Here is an 18,587-nt window from a genome sequence, read left to right on the forward strand (position 1 = left end):
CACCGACACGCACACACGTTGTATGTTGATTTACCGCTTTAGATGTATGCTTAGGAAACGCGATACTTAGAAAAAATATCAATTTTCCAAAATAAGCAAATTCCATCACTTGAAATTTTTTTTCTAATAAACCTTGGAGTCAAAACTCCATTGAATTTTCCCTTTATTTTCTTAAGAAAAACTCAAATGAACTCTAATTCCAACTTAGACCTTTTTAATAATAATTGAACCAACCATTCACCATTTTCTTCTCTCATGCCTTTACGGCCTCTTTCTCTTCTTCAAAACCATTTTCCAAAACTTAAAATCAATTGAAACACACAAAAACATTTTTGAAAGAGAACTACATGGAATTTTGATCCCTTAAAAGGGTATGTAGGCAAGAGGTCAAAACCTCTCTAAGTCCAATAAAATAAAAATCCAAACACTCCTCCCCCCATTCTTAACATAAACAACTTCCTTTTTTAATAAATAGCATTAAAAATAAAGCATAGACATAAAATTAGGAAAACGGTTCCTATAGAGTACTATAGTCGTTGCGGGTGCCTAACACCTTCCCGTAACGAAAACGACCCCCGAACTTAGAGTTTCTAAGGGTTTTCTCAATTTTACCCTTCCCAAGAAAAAATAGAGAATATCAAAGATTGAAAGGTTCAAGCCTAATTAATGACTTGATACCCCAAAATCGTGATAACAGTTTTGTTTCGTATTTAAAAGTTTTTCTGATTCTGATTTTTTTAATGAAGCTTAGTTACACAAGAAGAATTGCGTTTTGATTTTACTAGATCTATTTTAAAAATAGAACCGAGCCTCCTATTTCATAGGAATGACCCTGAACCCCTTGATATTGAACTAGATATATAGATTTTTTTTTTATGGGATTGGCTAGGATTTGCGAGACTTAACTTTTTTTGTTATAGATGCAAAATTTAATTCTTATATATCAAAAAATGTAAATCTTAAATCTTTGAAAATATGTTTATTATTTTGGAAGTCTTTTGTGCTAGTTAGTTTTTCTTTTTTAGGACAGAACCTACTATATGTATAAATATTTGTTTGTAAAAAAAATGTATAAATATTTGTGACAAAATATATGTATAAATATTTGTAACAAACTATTTTTTAGTTTTACCAATAATATAACAAAATCAATTTTATCCTTTTCGATTTTTATTAAAGAATACTAATCTTTTTCCAACAATATAATATTCTTAAAAGAAAATTTGTTTACAGGCATAAAGGTATAAATAAATGGAATAATGAAAAATCCAGCCGAAAAAAAAATCATGCACTCTATTTATATATACTAGTGAAAAGTTAATGTTTGAAAATATGAATGGTGTTTTGTTTTTCTGAAATTTTTATTTTGATTAAAACAATTATATACTAGTTTGTTATTCAAAAAAATAATATAGATGTTTGTTGCTTTTAAGTTATAACAAACCAAACTACCAAGATTATTTATTTCAAAAAATATGTTAAATTTGTGCTTTGTGAAAATAAAATAGTAGGTGGAACATGAAATAGTGAAGAATTAGTTTGTCCTCACAAAAATTGTAAAAAACAAACGGAAACAATTTACATTACATGAAACAAACGGAAATGAAGAATAAGAGAAGAAAATGAACGATCAACAACAACTTACAAAAAACAGACGGTGAAGAAGAAGATTGTGAAAAATTACTTTGTCATTTTTTGACAAGAATTACTTTGTCATTTGTCATTATTTTTTTAATCTTATAAATAATGCTTTTTCATTTTTAATTATGTGTTTATGCAAAAAAATAAAATAAAATCTGATATGGCTGCCCCATCACCATAGCTTACAAGTCCACATTATTTAACCTAATGAAGTGTCAAGTCATCTAAGGTCAAAATAAGTGAGGAGTCAAATGTCTGAAGTTTTAAATTAGAGGGATCAAATTAAAATTACGGTAGAAAGAAATTACGGGAGACCAAATTGCGAATTTAGTGAACTAGAGAGAACAAAATTGAATTTAAGAATTTTTAAAATGATATACATTGATAGTTAGAGGAATAATTTTTTTTGAAGAATGATATTTGCACAACATATTTTACGATAACTTTTAAAATATTAATTTTTTATTTTTTTGGGACAAAACAATAGGGTGGGGGAGTAAGAACACAATATGAGTTTACGAGAGTAAGAGTTCTCTCAAAAGTGGTTATAAAATAGTTGAATAAATATTGTTTCTCAATTAGATATCAAATACATAATTCTTGAAAAAAAGATCAAAGAAATAAATATTATTGCTAATGTTCCTATCGTCTATATTGAAAGTGGTAAATTATGTAATTTAATTTTTTTATAGAATAATATAACATTGTTCCCTAAGAAAAAAAAATAGAACCTTGCAATATTTTTATGAGAATATTTAACAAAAATGTGTTGGTAGATACTAGATACATAGTATTTAACCGTAAAAGGTGTTAAAATTTGCAATCAATTTGTATTTCTAACATATATAATATTTGTTCTCACATGTTATGCATGATTCACGGAGTCATGTTTAATACTTGAAAAATGAGATATATATGTATTATTTGCAAGATATATTGGTGGTTCGTGCATATAGTTAAGGGTGGTGTTTTTGATCGAAATATGCGACTTCTAGAGTCATGTTTAATTCATAAGAATAAGAGAAAATCAATTTTGTGTGATTATTTGTCTAATATGCAAAATTGAATTTTTAATTTAAAATTGATGATATATTGACTGTGTTTTTATTTTTTATTTAATTAATAGAATATGCATTCGTTCATATATAGATTTCTTAAATGTTTCTCTTTGTTGTAAACATTGCAATATCTAGTTTCTTATCCCGTTTAGATTGTTAATTTTCTAGATCATTCCAAATAAAATAAAAGAATACCTTTTAGTTTATTAGGATAATTAATTAGGGCAAAGAAAATTAGTTAGTGATCTTATCTTCTGTTTTTTTGTTGCCATGTTTTTTATATTTATTTTCCCTCTATAATGTGAGGTAAAGCGAACGTTATTATTGTTTAACCGTTGGGAAATTTCTAACGTAATTATTATTTAACCTTTGGTATATTGCCAGTACATGAGGCATCCGTTTATGAGCGTTTTCAGGTGGTTTTGACCCTTTTTCACCTCTTTTTCCCTCTTGCAATGCCTTATAACTTGAAATAAATTTTCTTCACTTGTATTGTCTTTAAAAATCTTCTAAGATCATTGAACTTCCAGCTTTATATCCTTGATCCTTCATGATATCTTGATTTGCTGATTTACAAGATTTCTCACTAAAAAACACTGAAAACACCTATGAAGTTGCATGATTTCGTGATAAAATTGAATTACAACGACTCGAATGAAAACAATACAAAAAGTTCATCAAACCAATGACAACTCCTCTAATTTCTAATTTACCTTCAAATGCAAAGAATTACACTAAAAACATCATATGTTTTTCCATCATCATTGGCCATCTCCTAAATGGAAATGACGACGAACAACGATCGAAATAGGAGAATTTGTTCTGATCTGCCATCGTTGAAAAGTGTATAGAGAATGAAAATTGAACAGTGTACAAGGAAGGGAAGAAATTAGAGAATTTTTTTTTTCACCCATGTACAAGGAAGGAAGGGAAAGGAAAAAAAACTTTGTATTCATGAATAGTGTATGCGGTGTCTGGATTGAGTAAAAAATTTGAGTCAAGTTTTATTATTTAATTTTTTTTTTTACAGAATGATTTCTCAAAAATTTGCTAATGTATCTTAGCCGTATTGTACTGTAAATTTTTAAATTTTTTCATATTTGTGTATTCATATAGTAACGCATCTGACTATGGCAGAAATAAAAGTTTGGGTGAACTAATAAAATAAACTCTAATATATAAACACAAAATTAAATTTGTAACAAACATTAAGTATGAAGTTGAAGTTAGAGAGTTTGACTAAAAAGTTGAGGGCTACTTTAAAAAATAAATTACATATTATTCTAGTGTTGATTGGGAGAAATTTAAATTGACAGGACAATATAATGGAGATTGAAATCCCGAAGACTAAAAAATTTGTAAACCTCCGCTAACCATTCAAGTATAAGACAAAAATCATGTATATCACTTTTGAAACCGTAAAAATTAAAACCGTTTGAAAATTATTTAAAATCTTGCAAAATAAACATATAATTTTTAAATCTTTGCTATTTTAAATTTTTAGGTGAGCCAATACACTACTTAACACCTCTAAAATCTCGAGAATGTAAATATACTGAAAATTAAAACCATAAAAAAATTATTATTTTTGAATGGACCATCATAAAATTATTCAACATCTCACAAATTGGATCGATGGTTATTAATTTTTTATTTTTTACGCCGGACAAACCCATGAAGGGCTTTGCGAGCGAAGTCAAGATCCTCTCCATTTTAGATCTCTTCCATTTCTTTCTTTTAGAGAGATAAAAGCACAATAAAATTAGAAAATAATTAATGATGACGAGACTCAATTGTTGGTAAGATTTACAATCTATTAGGATCATCTCCATTTGTTAACCTCTACATTTCTTTCATTTGGAGAGATAAATACATAAAAGGTTTATAAAAAATTATAAAAAAATTAATGATAGTGGGATCTACTTAATAGTAAGACCCACTGTCTATTTTTTGTACCTATCTCTCTCCAAATTGCATATCCCATTTATTTTAACCAACGAAGAGGATCTTAACCCATATTTTAAATGGCAATCTCCATTTATTTTTACAAATGAAGAAGATCTTAATTCTCGCCCGCTTTATCGGAGCTTGATAGTAAACACATGGAAAATAAAACTAGATGGACCCACTCACACCACGTAAGCCAGCAGTTAATCCAATCATTCTTCTCTTCTATTCCACTCTCTTCTTCTCTTCTCATGAAACTTCTCGAACATTCATAAAACAACAGGTAATTAAGTAACTAACTGTTTATAAACAATTAGAGGGACCCACCCATGCCACATAAGCAAAACAGTTAATCTCATTCTTCAACTATTCTTCTCCTCTCATGAAACTTCTCGAACATTCAAAATCAATGTTCCCAATCCAACAACATCCTCGTATCTAGTCTAGTATTATAAAATCTCACTCAATTTTTCTTCCAAAAACACACAACAAACAATTTTAATTCCAGAAACAGAAACATTACTCACATTGATTAACAAAACATGTTTCATTTGAACAACAACAGAACATCACAACCTTCTTCCTTGTACGGCACCCAATGGAATTATCCTCGTTACAACAAGAAAGCACAATCACCATCGAAGGTGGTTTCAATTCCGGTTCATTTCGTGGGATCAGAGAGAAACAAAGCCAATTCAGCAACGAAGATTGAGAAGGTTGCAAGAGGGTTTCTTGTGAGGAAGAGTTTGAACAAGATGTTGAAGATGAAGGTAGAGTTGGATGAGATTGAGAAGAAGGTGAATGATGAAGAAACTGTGAAGATGATGAAAAAGGAGCAAAAAGAGAGGATAAGGATCGCTGAAACAATTATGAATTTGCTTCTTAGGTTGGATTCTGTTAGAGTATTTCATTGTTCTGCTCTTAGGGACTTGAGAAAGTCGATTATCAAAAGGGCTATTGTTCTTCAAGAATTTGTTGATCAAATTCAAATGGTGGGTCCCACAGAGGAAGTTGAAGGCGGTGAAGGTAAGTGTGTTGAGGTTGAAGAGAATTGTTTGGAGAAGGAAGAGGTGGGGTGTGAAGAGGAGAATGAGGGTGGTAATAAAATTGAAGCTTTGGTGAATGAGGATGGCGAGGTGAATTGTATGGAGAAAGAAGAGAGGGGGTATGAAGAGAAGAATGAGGGAGGTGAAAAAATGGGACCTTTGATGAATGAGGATGGTAGCGAGGGTAAATGTGTGAAAGAAGAAGATCATTTTTTGATGAAGGAGGGGGGTGGTGAAGATGAGGAAGGTGACAAAGTGGAAGCTTTATGGAAGAAGGAGGAGATGGAGGAAGAAGATAGGGGGTGTAAGGAGGAGAATGAGGGAGGTGAAAAATTTGAAGCTTTGGGGAATGAGGAGAACAATGAGGATGTGAAGAAGATGGAGGTAGAAGAGAAGGAAGAGAGTGTGGGAACAAGTTTGGTGGAGGAAGGAATTAAGGAAAGTGTAGATGTGAAAGAAGAGGAGGGTAGAATTGGAAATGAATTTGAGGAGGAGAATTGTTATAAGGAAGAAGATGGAGGGAATAGAAAAATGTTGAAAAGGATGATGGAGGACAATGAGAAGATGATGGAAATGATGGCACAATTATTTGAGAGGAATGAGAAGCAAACAACACTTCTTACATCTCTTACACAAAGAGTGGAGCAGCTTGAGAGAGCTTTTACTTTTGACAAGTTGAGGAGGAAGAATAAGAAGAGGAGGAATGTTGATGCCAAACACAGACATAATGGTTGCATTTGATGACTTTTGCTTTGTTTAATGATCTTGTCTTTGTAATGAATTTTGTTGTCTCTCAATCATGTGTTTATTGTGATCAATGTAACTAACTTCAAAGAAAGTGGCTTCCAAATTCTCTTGACAAGTGATGGATCATAAAATTCAGCCAACAGCAAAGTAACAGCAAATATAGTGCTACAGATTACAACTTCATATTAAAAACTACGTCTCATTTTTGTGTATTCAGCTTGATAATATCAAATAAATGATAATATCAAATAAGTGATCCTTCTATTCCATTATTTCAACCATTTCCTAGCACTTCTCTAACATTTTTAGGGATGAAACCTTCGAGGATTTTTAATTTATATACAATATGATTTGTCATAGACTACTCAGCAATTTTCTGTAAGAAAGCTTTTGTTGACCTTCTACTAATAATCATATATGAAGAACAATGTAAGAGTCAACAAGGGGAAAATATAATTCACTGCTTCTTTGGCTTTTTCCACCTTATGGACTACTAACACTAAACCAATCCTATAATCAGTGCTTATGATCAGTAATGAGTAATTAATTAAAGCCATAAAGCACCAGCATCTTTGAGAAGAGGAACAAGAGAACCGTTAATATGAAAAGCCAAAACTACTGTTCTTACTCTCATGTAGTAGCTCCATGATGATGGTTCACTTGGCAATGCATGTGTTTCTCTTGATTGAACAAAACAAGCAAAAGGGTAGCTGAAAATGTTATTCAGAACTCTGTTTTGTTGCTCTGTTTTTGTGTGCATGTGGAAGAAAAGAATGTTGGGAACCTTATAGTACTTGCCTTGTCTGTTATTGTTGGAGAAGCTTGTCCTATTTATTGAGTGTTCCGGTTCGCCTAAAATGCCATGTCCACTTAGCAAAGGTCAAATAAAGCTCATTACCCGCAAGTTAATTATAAAAAGATAATAAAAAATATCACAATTGAAATAAAACTATGATCCAATTTTTTATTAAAACAACTCATAAAATACTAGAAATCGTAGTACTTTAGCTAAATAAAAAATGTTTAATTACATTTTTGACCCCTAAGTTTCCCAAAGTTGTGATTTTAACCCCCCCTAAAAAAACAACTCTTTCCAAGCCCCCAAAGCTTACTTTATGTTGCAATTTTTGCCCCCCACACCAATTTCGACCTAGTCAACACTGACGTGGACGCCACGTGTGTAATATTCTAATTATTTTTTTATTTTTGTAATTAAAAAAAACATTTTTTTATTTACAAAAATATTTTTTTAAGAGGGCCAAAAGTGTGATTAAGCCAATAAAAAAAACATCCAAAATATTCCTCGAAATTAAAATAAAAATATTCAAAATACATATAAAAAAGTGCATGCTAAAATAAACATCAAATTGATTTAAATCATAAATTTGTAGCTCGTGAGCTTATGAAAGTAAGGATAAAACGATTACCACATTAGTTTTTAGGTTTAGGTTTAGGCTTAAATAGCTAAATATTTTTTTTTTTGAACAATCAAAAATGAAATTATATTAACAAAAACACAAGAAACTCAATAGCACAAGGCGTGCTACTGAAACTCCTCAAGAAACAACAATGTCCGATAGTTTGTACAACAAGAACAACCAATTAGCCAATACCCAAACATTGGAAAGGGCTTGACCACCACCTATCAGTACCAAACGAAAATGTGGCATTTTTAACTTTCAGCCAACCTAAAGACAAGTATTTTACTTTGTCCAGCAACCTAGGTATAGGAGTAATACAATTATTGAACAACCTATTGTTACGTTCAGTCCATAAAATCCAAGCACAAAGAAGCCGAATGAGTTGCAGAAAAGACTTTCTAGCCTTACTACCACTTGTTGAATGAACAAACTAGACAAAATGATGAGACAAGACATTAGATCTGCTCCAAAAAAATCAATCCAATCGCGGACCGGCCATAAAGAAGCAAAAGTAGAGCAAGATAATAACAAGTGTTGCGCCGATTCTAATGTACCACAGCCAGCAATGCACCAACCATCTTCTGAAGAAATGACACCTCTATAGACCAAATTAGATTTGGTAGGCAATCGATCATGGAGTAGCTTCCAAGCAAAAATTGAGACTTTCAAAGGAATCTTCCTATGCCAAATCATCTCTGCTCCTGAGTCCACAAGAGGTAACTGTGTAGTTGTCAGCACATGATACGCTCCTCTAACCGGGTAACCATCTGAGGGGTCACGAAGCCACAACCAAGAGCTAAATAAATAAATAAATTATACACCAAAAATAAATAAAATAATTATTATATTAGATAAATATGTATATGCGGGTTGCGGGGCTGGATAGTATAGTGTCCTTATCCGCACCCATACCCATCTAAATTTGCGGGTAATTACCGGATCCAAGCCCATACCCATAATAGCGTGGTTTACCCTACCTATTGCAGGTATTTTTTGTGGGTGTCCAACGGGCCTGAGTCCAATTGCCATCCCTAACTCCATTACAATTCCAATTAAGATTATTCTCTCATAAAAACCTCACATTCTCCTGGTTTCCCAAAATAAAACTATTCTAACTTCACATTAATCAAAAGTTAAGAAGAAATTAACTTTCCTCGAACTTTTTCAATCAAAGTTTAAACTTCAACTATGATTTCAATCAATACTATATACACAGATTTGAATGCAAAGATAACAAAAAAAAAAAAAACTTTGTTTTATAAAAAAAATTGTTTGAAAAAAAATTATTTAAAAATAACAATCTTTAATTTTTTTTAAATAAAAGTAATTGAGAAAGAGGATAAATAACAAATCATACCTTTAAAATATCAAAATAATAGTTGAATTGAAACATAAACCCGTAGTCATACGATACTAAAAAAAATAGAAGAGTAACAACTAACGTATAAATTACGACTAATAGTTTTTATAAATTGTTAGATATAATATAAAAAGATTAATACAGAGACCGTATGTATAATGACTACGTTGTTTATAGCATTCATCATTAAAAAAATAGAAGAGTAACAATTAATATATAAATTACCACTAATAGTTTTTATAAATTGTTACGATATAATATAAAAAGATTACTACAGAGACCGTATAACTAATGACTACGTTTAGCATTCATCACATCTCATAGAACCTCGTAATACAACTCCAATTTATAGGAGGCACTTTGAATATTATAAATGAGTAATGCTAGATGGTGCGAAATATTTTCACACAAGTCACACGAAAGCCTATATTCTTATACCGCCAAGCATGATAACACAATTAAAAGCAAGTTCCTTACAAATCCGCAATTGAAAAAGCATGAACACCATGTTACTTCCAAATCCATAAATTATTATATTTATTATTCCTCTCAAAAAATTATTATAAATATTAGGATAAAATATTTTTTAGTCCTGTAAAATTATAAGTTTTTAAGTTTAATCCTTATAAAATTTTAATGATTATTTTAGTCATTCATAATATTGTAGCTTTTGAGAACAACCTCGATTTTGAAAACTTTTTAAGAAAATGTATATTTTTAATCCTCAACATAGTCCTTATAAAACGTAACTAAGGACTAAAGGGGAATAATTTTTTTCGAAGATTAAACGTGAAAGCTCATGATTTTGTACAAACTAAACATGTTTAATTCTTAGGGTTTGTTTGATAAGACATGATTTTAAGCTCATTTCACTAACAAAAGATATGTTTGATAAATGTCACTTTATCACGAGCTTCTAACTTATTTTTTCTAGTTTATGTCTGTTTTTTGATAAGCTAATTTAAGAACTTATACTTTAAAGATTGTATCTTATCATTATTTATCTCAACTTTATCCCTACAAATTTAATTGGAAAATAAAATTAATTAAATATATCAATTTTATGTCATTTTATATTTATAAGTTAATTCAATCGTAATTTTACCAAACATTGCAAACTCAATCAGCTAACTTATCCACTATCATCTATAAGCTAGTTTATCAGCTATCTGATAGCTATAAAGTCATCCACAATAAACTAATGTATCAATTATTCTCTATTTTTAACCAAACAAGCTTTATTATTATTAATATTTGTATTATTATTTAATTAAAATAAAATAATTAAAACCTTATGAACCATATCCAAATTATCTTCTCTGAACTAAAGTATAACACCGAATACACCGTAAATATTAACAACACTCAAATAAATCTACAAGCTTTTTTTTTTCCTGGTGCATAACTAAGCTAATTTTTATCAAAACAAAAATATATAACAATTACATGTTTCGCGTGAAATGTGCGAAAGTATTTCGCACCATCCAGCATTTTTCATTATGAATACCGTAATACTTCATTTTTCAGTCGATGCGGGGCTAATTCTGTTATCTCTTTTCATACTTCTTTGAGCTTTTCAAGAAAAACCATACAAAATAATAATTCAAATGTCATAATCATATTGTAAGCAAGCATTTATCCAATGCTTCTTCTTAAATTTGAAGAACTTTATGCCAATTTTATAGAATGCGTATTATATCATATCATATTTATGTTAATTGCTTATAGTTAGCGAAAGTTAATATATATATATATATATATACACACACACACGATTCTATGCTTGTACATAAGTATCTTAGATTTGAATGATAGAATTCAAGTGGTCATGCCTGAAAGTTATGATCTTAACTCTCTATATTAGTTTATTCTTATTCAAATAGCTAGTATGATCTAAAAACTTGAAGGCTTTTAAGTGATTTTATATCCAAACACAATTGAATTAACCAAAAATAACAAAAAAAGTTTTTATAACGTAAAACATAATTTTTATTTTGTCCATTCTCCATTGAAGCTCGTAAGAGTTTGGAAATAGTTTTTCACTACTTCCTCCGTCTTTGAATAAGTGATCTACTTGACCATTTCACACAGATTAAAAAAAGTGTTAAAATCTAATACATAAGAGGCTGTTTTGTATTTTAATTAGTTAGGGGTCAAAATTGCAACTTTTGAAAAGATAGGAGGCCAAAAGTACAATTAAACCTTTATATAACTAGCTGACAGGCAAATTATAAGAACATCTGTCGATCTGTTTTTTACTATGTTAATGTGTGTAAAATATAAATAATACTCCCACTGTCATAAAATAAGTGACATTGTATTGTATCCTTGCATATATGACAATGCACATCTTCAATTGTTAATATCTTTAAATTTGTATTAGTGAAAATTATAAAAGTTTGATATTTTAAAAATATTTATTGAAATAAATCCAACAACATCTTACATGTTATCATTTGTCTTTATATAATATAGTAGAAAAACATGATAAAAATATGTTATTTGAATAATGTATATAGTCAACTATGTCACTTATTTTGAGACGAAGGTAGTATTTTTATTTTTAAAAGAGAGACGAAAGAAATATTATTTTATAAAATTTTAATTTTGATTAAAATTATATCTGTGACTATTTTGAATTGCGACTATTGATTTGCAAAAATATAATTTACATGCACAAACGAATGGCTATAATTTACTTCTACTTACATTACTTTTTGTTATTCAACCAAATCAGTTTTAAAAATTATGCAGATCCATTAAAACTAAAATGGAAGGAAGTGAAGAAGATAAAACATAATATTGATGAAGCTCTTGTGGTGGACCATGGATGTAATTGTAACTCTTTGACTCTGTTGTTAAACCTACACAAGGCCTCACATCAAGTTTTTCTTTTTGTATTTTTTAGTGATTTCTTCATTTCAAGGCAATGTTGTCTTGTTTGTTTTCTTGAATAACGTTGTTTGATTTTATGTTTTGTTGCAATAATTAAAAAATCAATTTTAATCAATTATAAATTCAATAAATAATTTGATCGTCAACGTTAAAGTTTCGTAAGCATATGTCCATGGGGTATTTTTATGGCGCAAAATACGCAAACAAGACAACAATTGTTGGGGGATCCACATACTACCAAACCGACTAAAATAATCAAATAAAAAAGCATGTGTGACCCCACATTGTCATCATTTCCATTATTATAATCTCAATCATTTCTATCAATTCCTTTTTATATTATTAATTTTTTCTTATAATATCATTGCAATTCTTTTTTATTGAACACTTCATACGTTTTAAAATAGATGTTTCTATACTAACAATTTTTTTATTCAAATGAATATGATTTTACAATTTACAATATAGTTTTTTTTTCTTAATCTAAGTAATAATATAATATGCACATATTACTATTAAAATATTATATTCATCCCTGACCAAAAAAAAATTATATTCATCTTTGTCTCTATAATGGTGAAAACTATATCAATATTTGATAAGATTGATTTATTAAAATGACTATTATCTTTATTATACTTTTTTATATGTATTTTAAAAGATCGTTTTAAATAGCGAAGAAGTATTTCAACCTGAAATTCAGACTTCGACCTGTGTTAATGTTTTGAAGAAATATTCTTTTCTATCAGTGTTTTTGAAGAAAGGTAAATATAAATATTTTACAAAAATGTTCATAGAATTGTTGAACGAACTTCTTTACATGAACTAATTACCATCTTCTCATAGTAAATTCTATTGAAAAGTGGAAAAAGAAATCCAAACCCTCAAACCAAATCATTGGTATCATTGAGAATAATATTATGCCATAAAAAACAAATTACCAGAAAGTTGTTTTTTTCTTTTTGACAATAATATTATACTAGAAAGTTAGTTACGTGTCATTTTGACCAAAAAATTACTGTTATTTCGATCCATTTGATGTTCATGTTGGATCTGTCATTTTCATGTCACAAATAAAAAACTAAAACATAATTGAGTTGCAACAATTCATTTATTTAATTATTATTATTGGCCAAGTTGCTTTCTTGCAAAAGCAAGAAACTTTGATTGGTTTTTTTATTGCATGCAATGAAGATTTTGGATTATGGCCATCAAGAATAATCCAAAAAAATAGTTGCATCATTATTTTTTTGTATAGAGAATTGTCAGAGAAGGTTCTTTCTTTCACTCCTTTTGTTATTTTTGGCATATTCTTCCTAGGTTTCTTCTTTTATATGATTTTTTTTTTCATGATTATCATCTTTGAGTTTAGAAACTTTCATGATTTTGTTTAGATCTTGGTTTGCTTGTGTTTTTATCAAACCAGGTTTCTATCTTCTATTTTTTGTTGTTGTGGGATTAGAATGATTTTGTCTCTTTATTGTGTTTGTAAATGAATTATTAGAATCTATCATTGTTTTCTCACAATAATCATAATTGTTATGCTTGGTTGAGCAATTTCCACTGTTTCTTTGCTGTCACTTGATTGCACACAGTTGAATTGAATTGAGTTCATTGACATGTTGATCCCTTTATTCATTATGCTTTTATAATCAAATTTATTTTTATAAGTTGTAATTTGTATTTTTAGTTTATGCTATTTTTTGGGTACTAACAAGGAAAGGTTGACCAATTTAGGATTCAATTCAATTTGTGGTGTGCTTTGATTTTAGACCAATCTCCAACTTTACTTCAGTTTCTTAGTCTTTTTCTTCTTTATGTTCTGCACTATATGGTTTTGGTTGAACTTGTATAATGATGAATATGGTTTCATGATAGCATGCTTCTTCGATGATTGCTATTGTTTATTGAAATTGAATTTGCTTTCACACCTCCCCTTGGTTTCATTTTCAGGGAAGTAGAAGGTGTTTAAGTGTAGGAACTATAGAAATGGTTGAATAAGTTGTGGTTATCGGTGGTATTCGTCACCTTGATTTCCTTGTAAGTAAGTAGTAGGCCGAGTTGTTTCGATTTGTTGCAGACAGTTTTGTTGATTTCTTTTAGGGACTGTTTTGAGTTTTGGTTTATCGACTTAATCTTGATGAACAATTATCGAGAAATGGAGTACAAACGTGAAACATCAAGTGTAATTTTGAAATTGATGGGACTTGATAAAGTGCCTTCCCAAAATAGTCCTGTTAGAAATAGGCACAAAGTGTTATCTGAGGATTATCTGCAGAAAGTTGCTTCTATTGGTGTCAGAAAGAAGCGTTCGTCTGTTCAGCATCATTCTTTTGGAACGAGTAGTGATAAAAAGGAACGATCCAACGATGTCTTGAAAGTGGTCAAAATAATACGTAGAGATAAGAACCATAACCCGTCAAAGGAAAATTTGCTGCATCAACAGAAAACGAATAATAGGTTGCGAATTGTTGTCCATGGAGGAGATGGATTGTTTGAAACATATAGGTTTTCGAAATCTCAATTTGATGGGGAGGATGTAACTTTCAACTCAAGAATTTCTGTAACGAAAGCGAATCCTGGGAAAGAAGGAAACGGTGAAATTAAAAGGAACATTAGATGTAAGGTTGGTTTCAGTTATAGCTTTGCAAGAAAAGTTCCAATAAGAAAATCTCTTGGTGCCGCTTCTATTATTTCTGATAATTGTGGAACTTTGACTACGGAAGATTTGTTTCAGAAATATTGGGGTTTAAGAAAGAATGTGTCCGCAAATCGGTCAAACGAAAAGTCAGAGAATCAAAATATCAATCAGAAGGATTGTTCAGAAGATATGAACCTAAACTCTAGCAGTGAGAAATCCAATTCTTTTTCCTCATATTTCAGTAGTAATGAAACTGAGAATTGTACTGACCTGCACAAGATGAAGAAGAGATGTTACAGGAATGATTTGTCCGAAACGGAACCGATGCTTTCTCAATTGTCAAGCTCGGATCCTTCACCTTCCTTCATAGAAAGTCAGATCTTGCAGCAGACATGTCTGATGAATGAAGACGTGAAGAACAATGAAGATGGTGACATTTCTAAGAAAATTACCATGTCTCTTGGTTCATCGGTTGATTTCTTGGTGTTGGATGCAAAGAGTAAAGTCGTTGGATGTTCCGATAATACTTCAACCACTGAGCAATCTGAATCAAAGGTCTCTGTAATAACACTCGGAGACATTGATTCTTTAAGCCATTCTTCTTGCGCTTCAAAGCAACAGGTATAAATTTTCTTACTCGACTATTAGGATTGTTCATATTTTTTCATCAAGGTGTTGAACATTTAGTTTGTTAAAATTTAGATCCTGTAAAGATTTAAAAGTGTTAAATGTTTTGTCGACTCGTTCACTATTAATAGATTGTACATAAATGCGTGTCATCTTGAAGTTAATTGAGATGTCTAAAGGTCTGATGAAATCAGAGAGTTGTTGAGAATCTAGACGTAAGATCTTACCGGAAATTCTTTAGTTATGCAAAAGGTGAGATTAACTTTGTTAGAAAACAAAATAATATTTCATAATATCTCACAATATCTAGGTTACAAGTTTTCGATCTTAGCATATATTAGATTATCTCCTAGGATTAATTCCGATTTTTCGTACTTGTGATTATTTGTTTTCCTGATTTTCTTATTTATTTAGGATCTAGTCTACGTATTACTATAAACAGAGATTCGAATTTAGCATTTTGGATCATACTTCTCTCAAGCAACTATCAAATTGTTATCAATGATATTGAAAGTTGTTCTTGTTATTTTCTGTCCTCTTTGGTCTAAACTCCCACAGCTTCGTCATGTTTATTGCAATAGACTTGAACTTATTTGCTAATATAATTTCTTGATCTAATATTCCTAGGAAGCATAAAAATATTTATTTTCCTCTTCTTTTCTGCTCCTTTTCTTTTACCTTAGCACACTGATATTGAAAAGCCTTGTGACTGAACATGGTTTGGAGTCTTCGACCAACTCCAAAGTCCAAACCGTGTTCTGCAAACTGGTGAAGCAGTTTCAGTTCATTATTTTCCTATCAATGTTCCACTTGCGCCCACTCCAAACCATGTTTTTCCAACTGGTGAACAAAGACCAGTTCAAGTTTATTTTCATCCTACCAATTGCCACTTCCACCAACTCCAAACCATGTAATGCTCCCTGGTGAAGCTGTTTCAGTTCATGTTATTCCCAAAAGTACTGTTCCACATCGTGCTATTCCAAGTTCTAGGAAGATCGAGTTTGGAGATTAATATGATGAAAGACTAGATCTAGACTATAATGTGGTAACCCTTTTTGAATATAATGGGAAATATGTTCCTCCACTCATAAGTTATCACGGTTGATATTAAACCATGTAAGCTTGTGCGCATAGTTGTTATGATAACTGCAGATAGTTTTAGCAATATATAACATAAGGGAGATTCACTATCACATAGGGTTTGTAGCTCGGTGGTAGAGCATTTGACTGAAGATCAAGAGGTCACCGATTGGGCCCTTTCTAATTTTTTTTTTTTTTTTTTATGGTTTTTCTGGTTATTAGTATTTTTATTAAGCGACATCGCATTTATCCCTCGTTATAAAGCATTAATTGTTTTGTTGTCTTGTTCGTTATTAACAGACTGTACATGAATGTACCCTCTTGAAGTTAATTGAGATATCTAAGGCTCTGATGAAATCAGGGAGTTGTTGAGCATCTACATGTTAGAAAATCTTATAGGACATTCCTTTTAGTTACACGAAATGTTAAAATAGGTTTGTTGGAAAATAAAATAATATCTCATAATATCTTGATTAATCTCCTAGGTTCAGTTTTCAATCTTAGCATATCTTAGATTATCTCTCAGGATTAATTTCCGTATTTCTTTTGTCCCAATAAAATTATCTTGCAAGCAGCTTTAGTCCCTGCTGCTAAGTCAACATAGATTTTTTAATAAAAATTTTCAGGGTTATTTAGAACATTATAAAAAGATTCTGTGTATTTTTGAATGATTGATTACTCATGCTGTTTCATTTATTATTCTTAAATTACAGGAGACATCGGAATGTCAAGAAGATTCTGCGTACTCACTTTGCACCGAGGCTGACACGGATTCTCTTGGTAATTTCCAGGGGGCATTTGAACCAAGTCCAATTTCAGTTTTGGATTCCACATTTAGCGAGGACATTTCGGTTATCTCTGAATGTGGTGGTTCTGGTGTATATGGTATGTCATGATCACCATGAAGCCATTTTTGTAAAATTAACATTTCATTCCTAGTATCTCCTTTCGTTTTCCTATGAATTACCAATGTTATCTCGTTTCTTGATTTCTTCAGATTCCTCTGATGTGGACGATGAAGGACTTGAGTTGAATGTTTCAAGCGATGAAGATTATGGGAACGAATCTGTAGGTGATTTTGAAGAGAAGAAGGATATAACAGGGTTATCTAGAACAGAAGAAAGTAGAGACTTCTCCTATGTTGTCGAGGTCTTAACTGAAGCAGGTATATCTAATGCAAACTTGTTCAAAGATATTTCCACATGGCACTCTGCAGAATGTCCTATTAGCCCTTCTGTCTTTGAAACCCTAGAAAAGAAATTCGGCGAGCAGCAACTTTGGAAAAGATCCGAAAGACGGCTTCTCTTCGATCGTATTAATTTAGGGCTGTTAGAAATTCTCCGTCCATATTTATATGTTCCGATGATGGAAAAGCCCGTGTCGAGAAGAATGAATAGCGAACCAAGCCAGAACATGATTGAGGATGAAATGTGGGGGTTGCTTGTTTCGCAAGAAAAGAAAGCTGGAAAGGAGTCGGCAGACAATATGCTTGGAGGAGGGGAAATTAGATGGATAGAATTAGGTGAAGATGTTGAAGATATTGTTAGAGAGATAGTTAAGTTGTTAGTAGAGGAGCTTGTAGATGATATAGTTGGGTTGGAGAATTTTTAAAAACTCTAGCTTTGCTTGAGGTTATAGGTTTTTGATTTATTCAAGCAAATTCATTTGCAAGTTTGAATTGGCGAGGTTGATTTTAAGTTGATTTTCGAGTCGATTTTGAGCGGTTGAAAGGTTTGAAGTAGGATATAGGTATAGATTGATTATTGATTCATGTGGAACAATATTGTGTTTCATTTTGCATCCAAACAAAGAAAAAGGAAAGTGTTTGTGATTTGTATTTCAGTATGCAATAGTACTTTTGTGCAACTCATTGCATTGAATTAGACTTTAAATTGTATTTTGAAATCCAAAATTATTGTAGTTTTGCACAATGATTGACTGTGATTGATAATGAACTAGGATCTGGTTTTGCAGCTAAGGAATGTGTTTTATGTGGTTTGTTCTGAAAATGATATGCATGGTAATAACATGGCATTTACTGCAATATTTTGGAGTGAAAATCATTATAGAAATGATAATTTGACACACAAGTTTGACAGTAATTTAGATAGTTAACATAGTTTA

At 30.8% G+C, this 18,587-nt stretch overlaps 2 protein-coding genes across 3 annotated transcripts; both read left to right on the top strand.

Moving 5' to 3' along the window:
• The first annotated feature begins 5,188 nt into the window (after positions 1–5,188).
• On the top strand, positions 5,189–6,433 carry LOC11441299 (neurofilament medium polypeptide). The gene has a single exon (XM_003621732.3). The coding sequence runs from the start codon at positions 5,189–5,191 to the stop codon at positions 6,431–6,433; it is 1,245 nt and encodes a 414-aa protein (XP_003621780.1).
• Positions 6,434–13,231: 6,798 nt separating this feature from the next.
• On the top strand, positions 13,232–18,378 carry LOC11445610 (uncharacterized). Of its 2 annotated transcripts, none has more exons than XM_003621734.4 (4): positions 13,232–13,389; positions 14,069–15,377; positions 17,177–17,348; positions 17,461–18,378. In XM_003621734.4, the coding sequence occupies exons 2-4, from the start codon at positions 14,256–14,258 to the stop codon at positions 18,072–18,074; spliced, it is 1,908 nt and encodes a 635-aa protein (XP_003621782.1). In that variant the 5' UTR covers positions 13,232–13,389; positions 14,069–14,255; the 3' UTR covers positions 18,075–18,378. The 2 variants fall into 2 exon arrangements, with proteins under 2 accessions (XP_003621782.1, XP_024625878.1); XM_024770110.2 differs by lacking the exon at positions 13,232–13,389 and adding an exon at positions 13,432–13,541.
• The last annotated feature ends 209 nt before the right edge of the window (positions 18,379–18,587 follow it).

This window comes from Medicago truncatula, chromosome 7 (genome assembly GCF_003473485.1).
Source record: "Medicago truncatula cultivar Jemalong A17 chromosome 7, MtrunA17r5.0-ANR, whole genome shotgun sequence".
Taxonomy (NCBI): domain Eukaryota; kingdom Viridiplantae; phylum Streptophyta; class Magnoliopsida; order Fabales; family Fabaceae; genus Medicago; species Medicago truncatula.

Excerpts from the sequence above, each read along its gene's own strand:
- LOC11441299 (XM_003621732.3), top strand. The coding sequence starts at position 5,189 with ATGTTTCATTTGAACAACAACAGAACATCACAACCTTCTTCCTTGTAC.
- LOC11445610 (XM_003621734.4), top strand. The coding sequence starts at position 14,256 with ATGAACAATTATCGAGAAATGGAGTACAAACGTGAAACATCAAGTGTA. Across the intron at positions 15,378-17,176 it reads CTTGCGCTTCAAAGCAACAG|GAGACATCGGAATGTCAAGA; the intron begins GTATAAATTTTC and ends CTTAAATTACAG. Across the intron at positions 17,349-17,460 it reads TGGTGGTTCTGGTGTATATG|ATTCCTCTGATGTGGACGAT; the intron begins GTATGTCATGAT and ends TGATTTCTTCAG.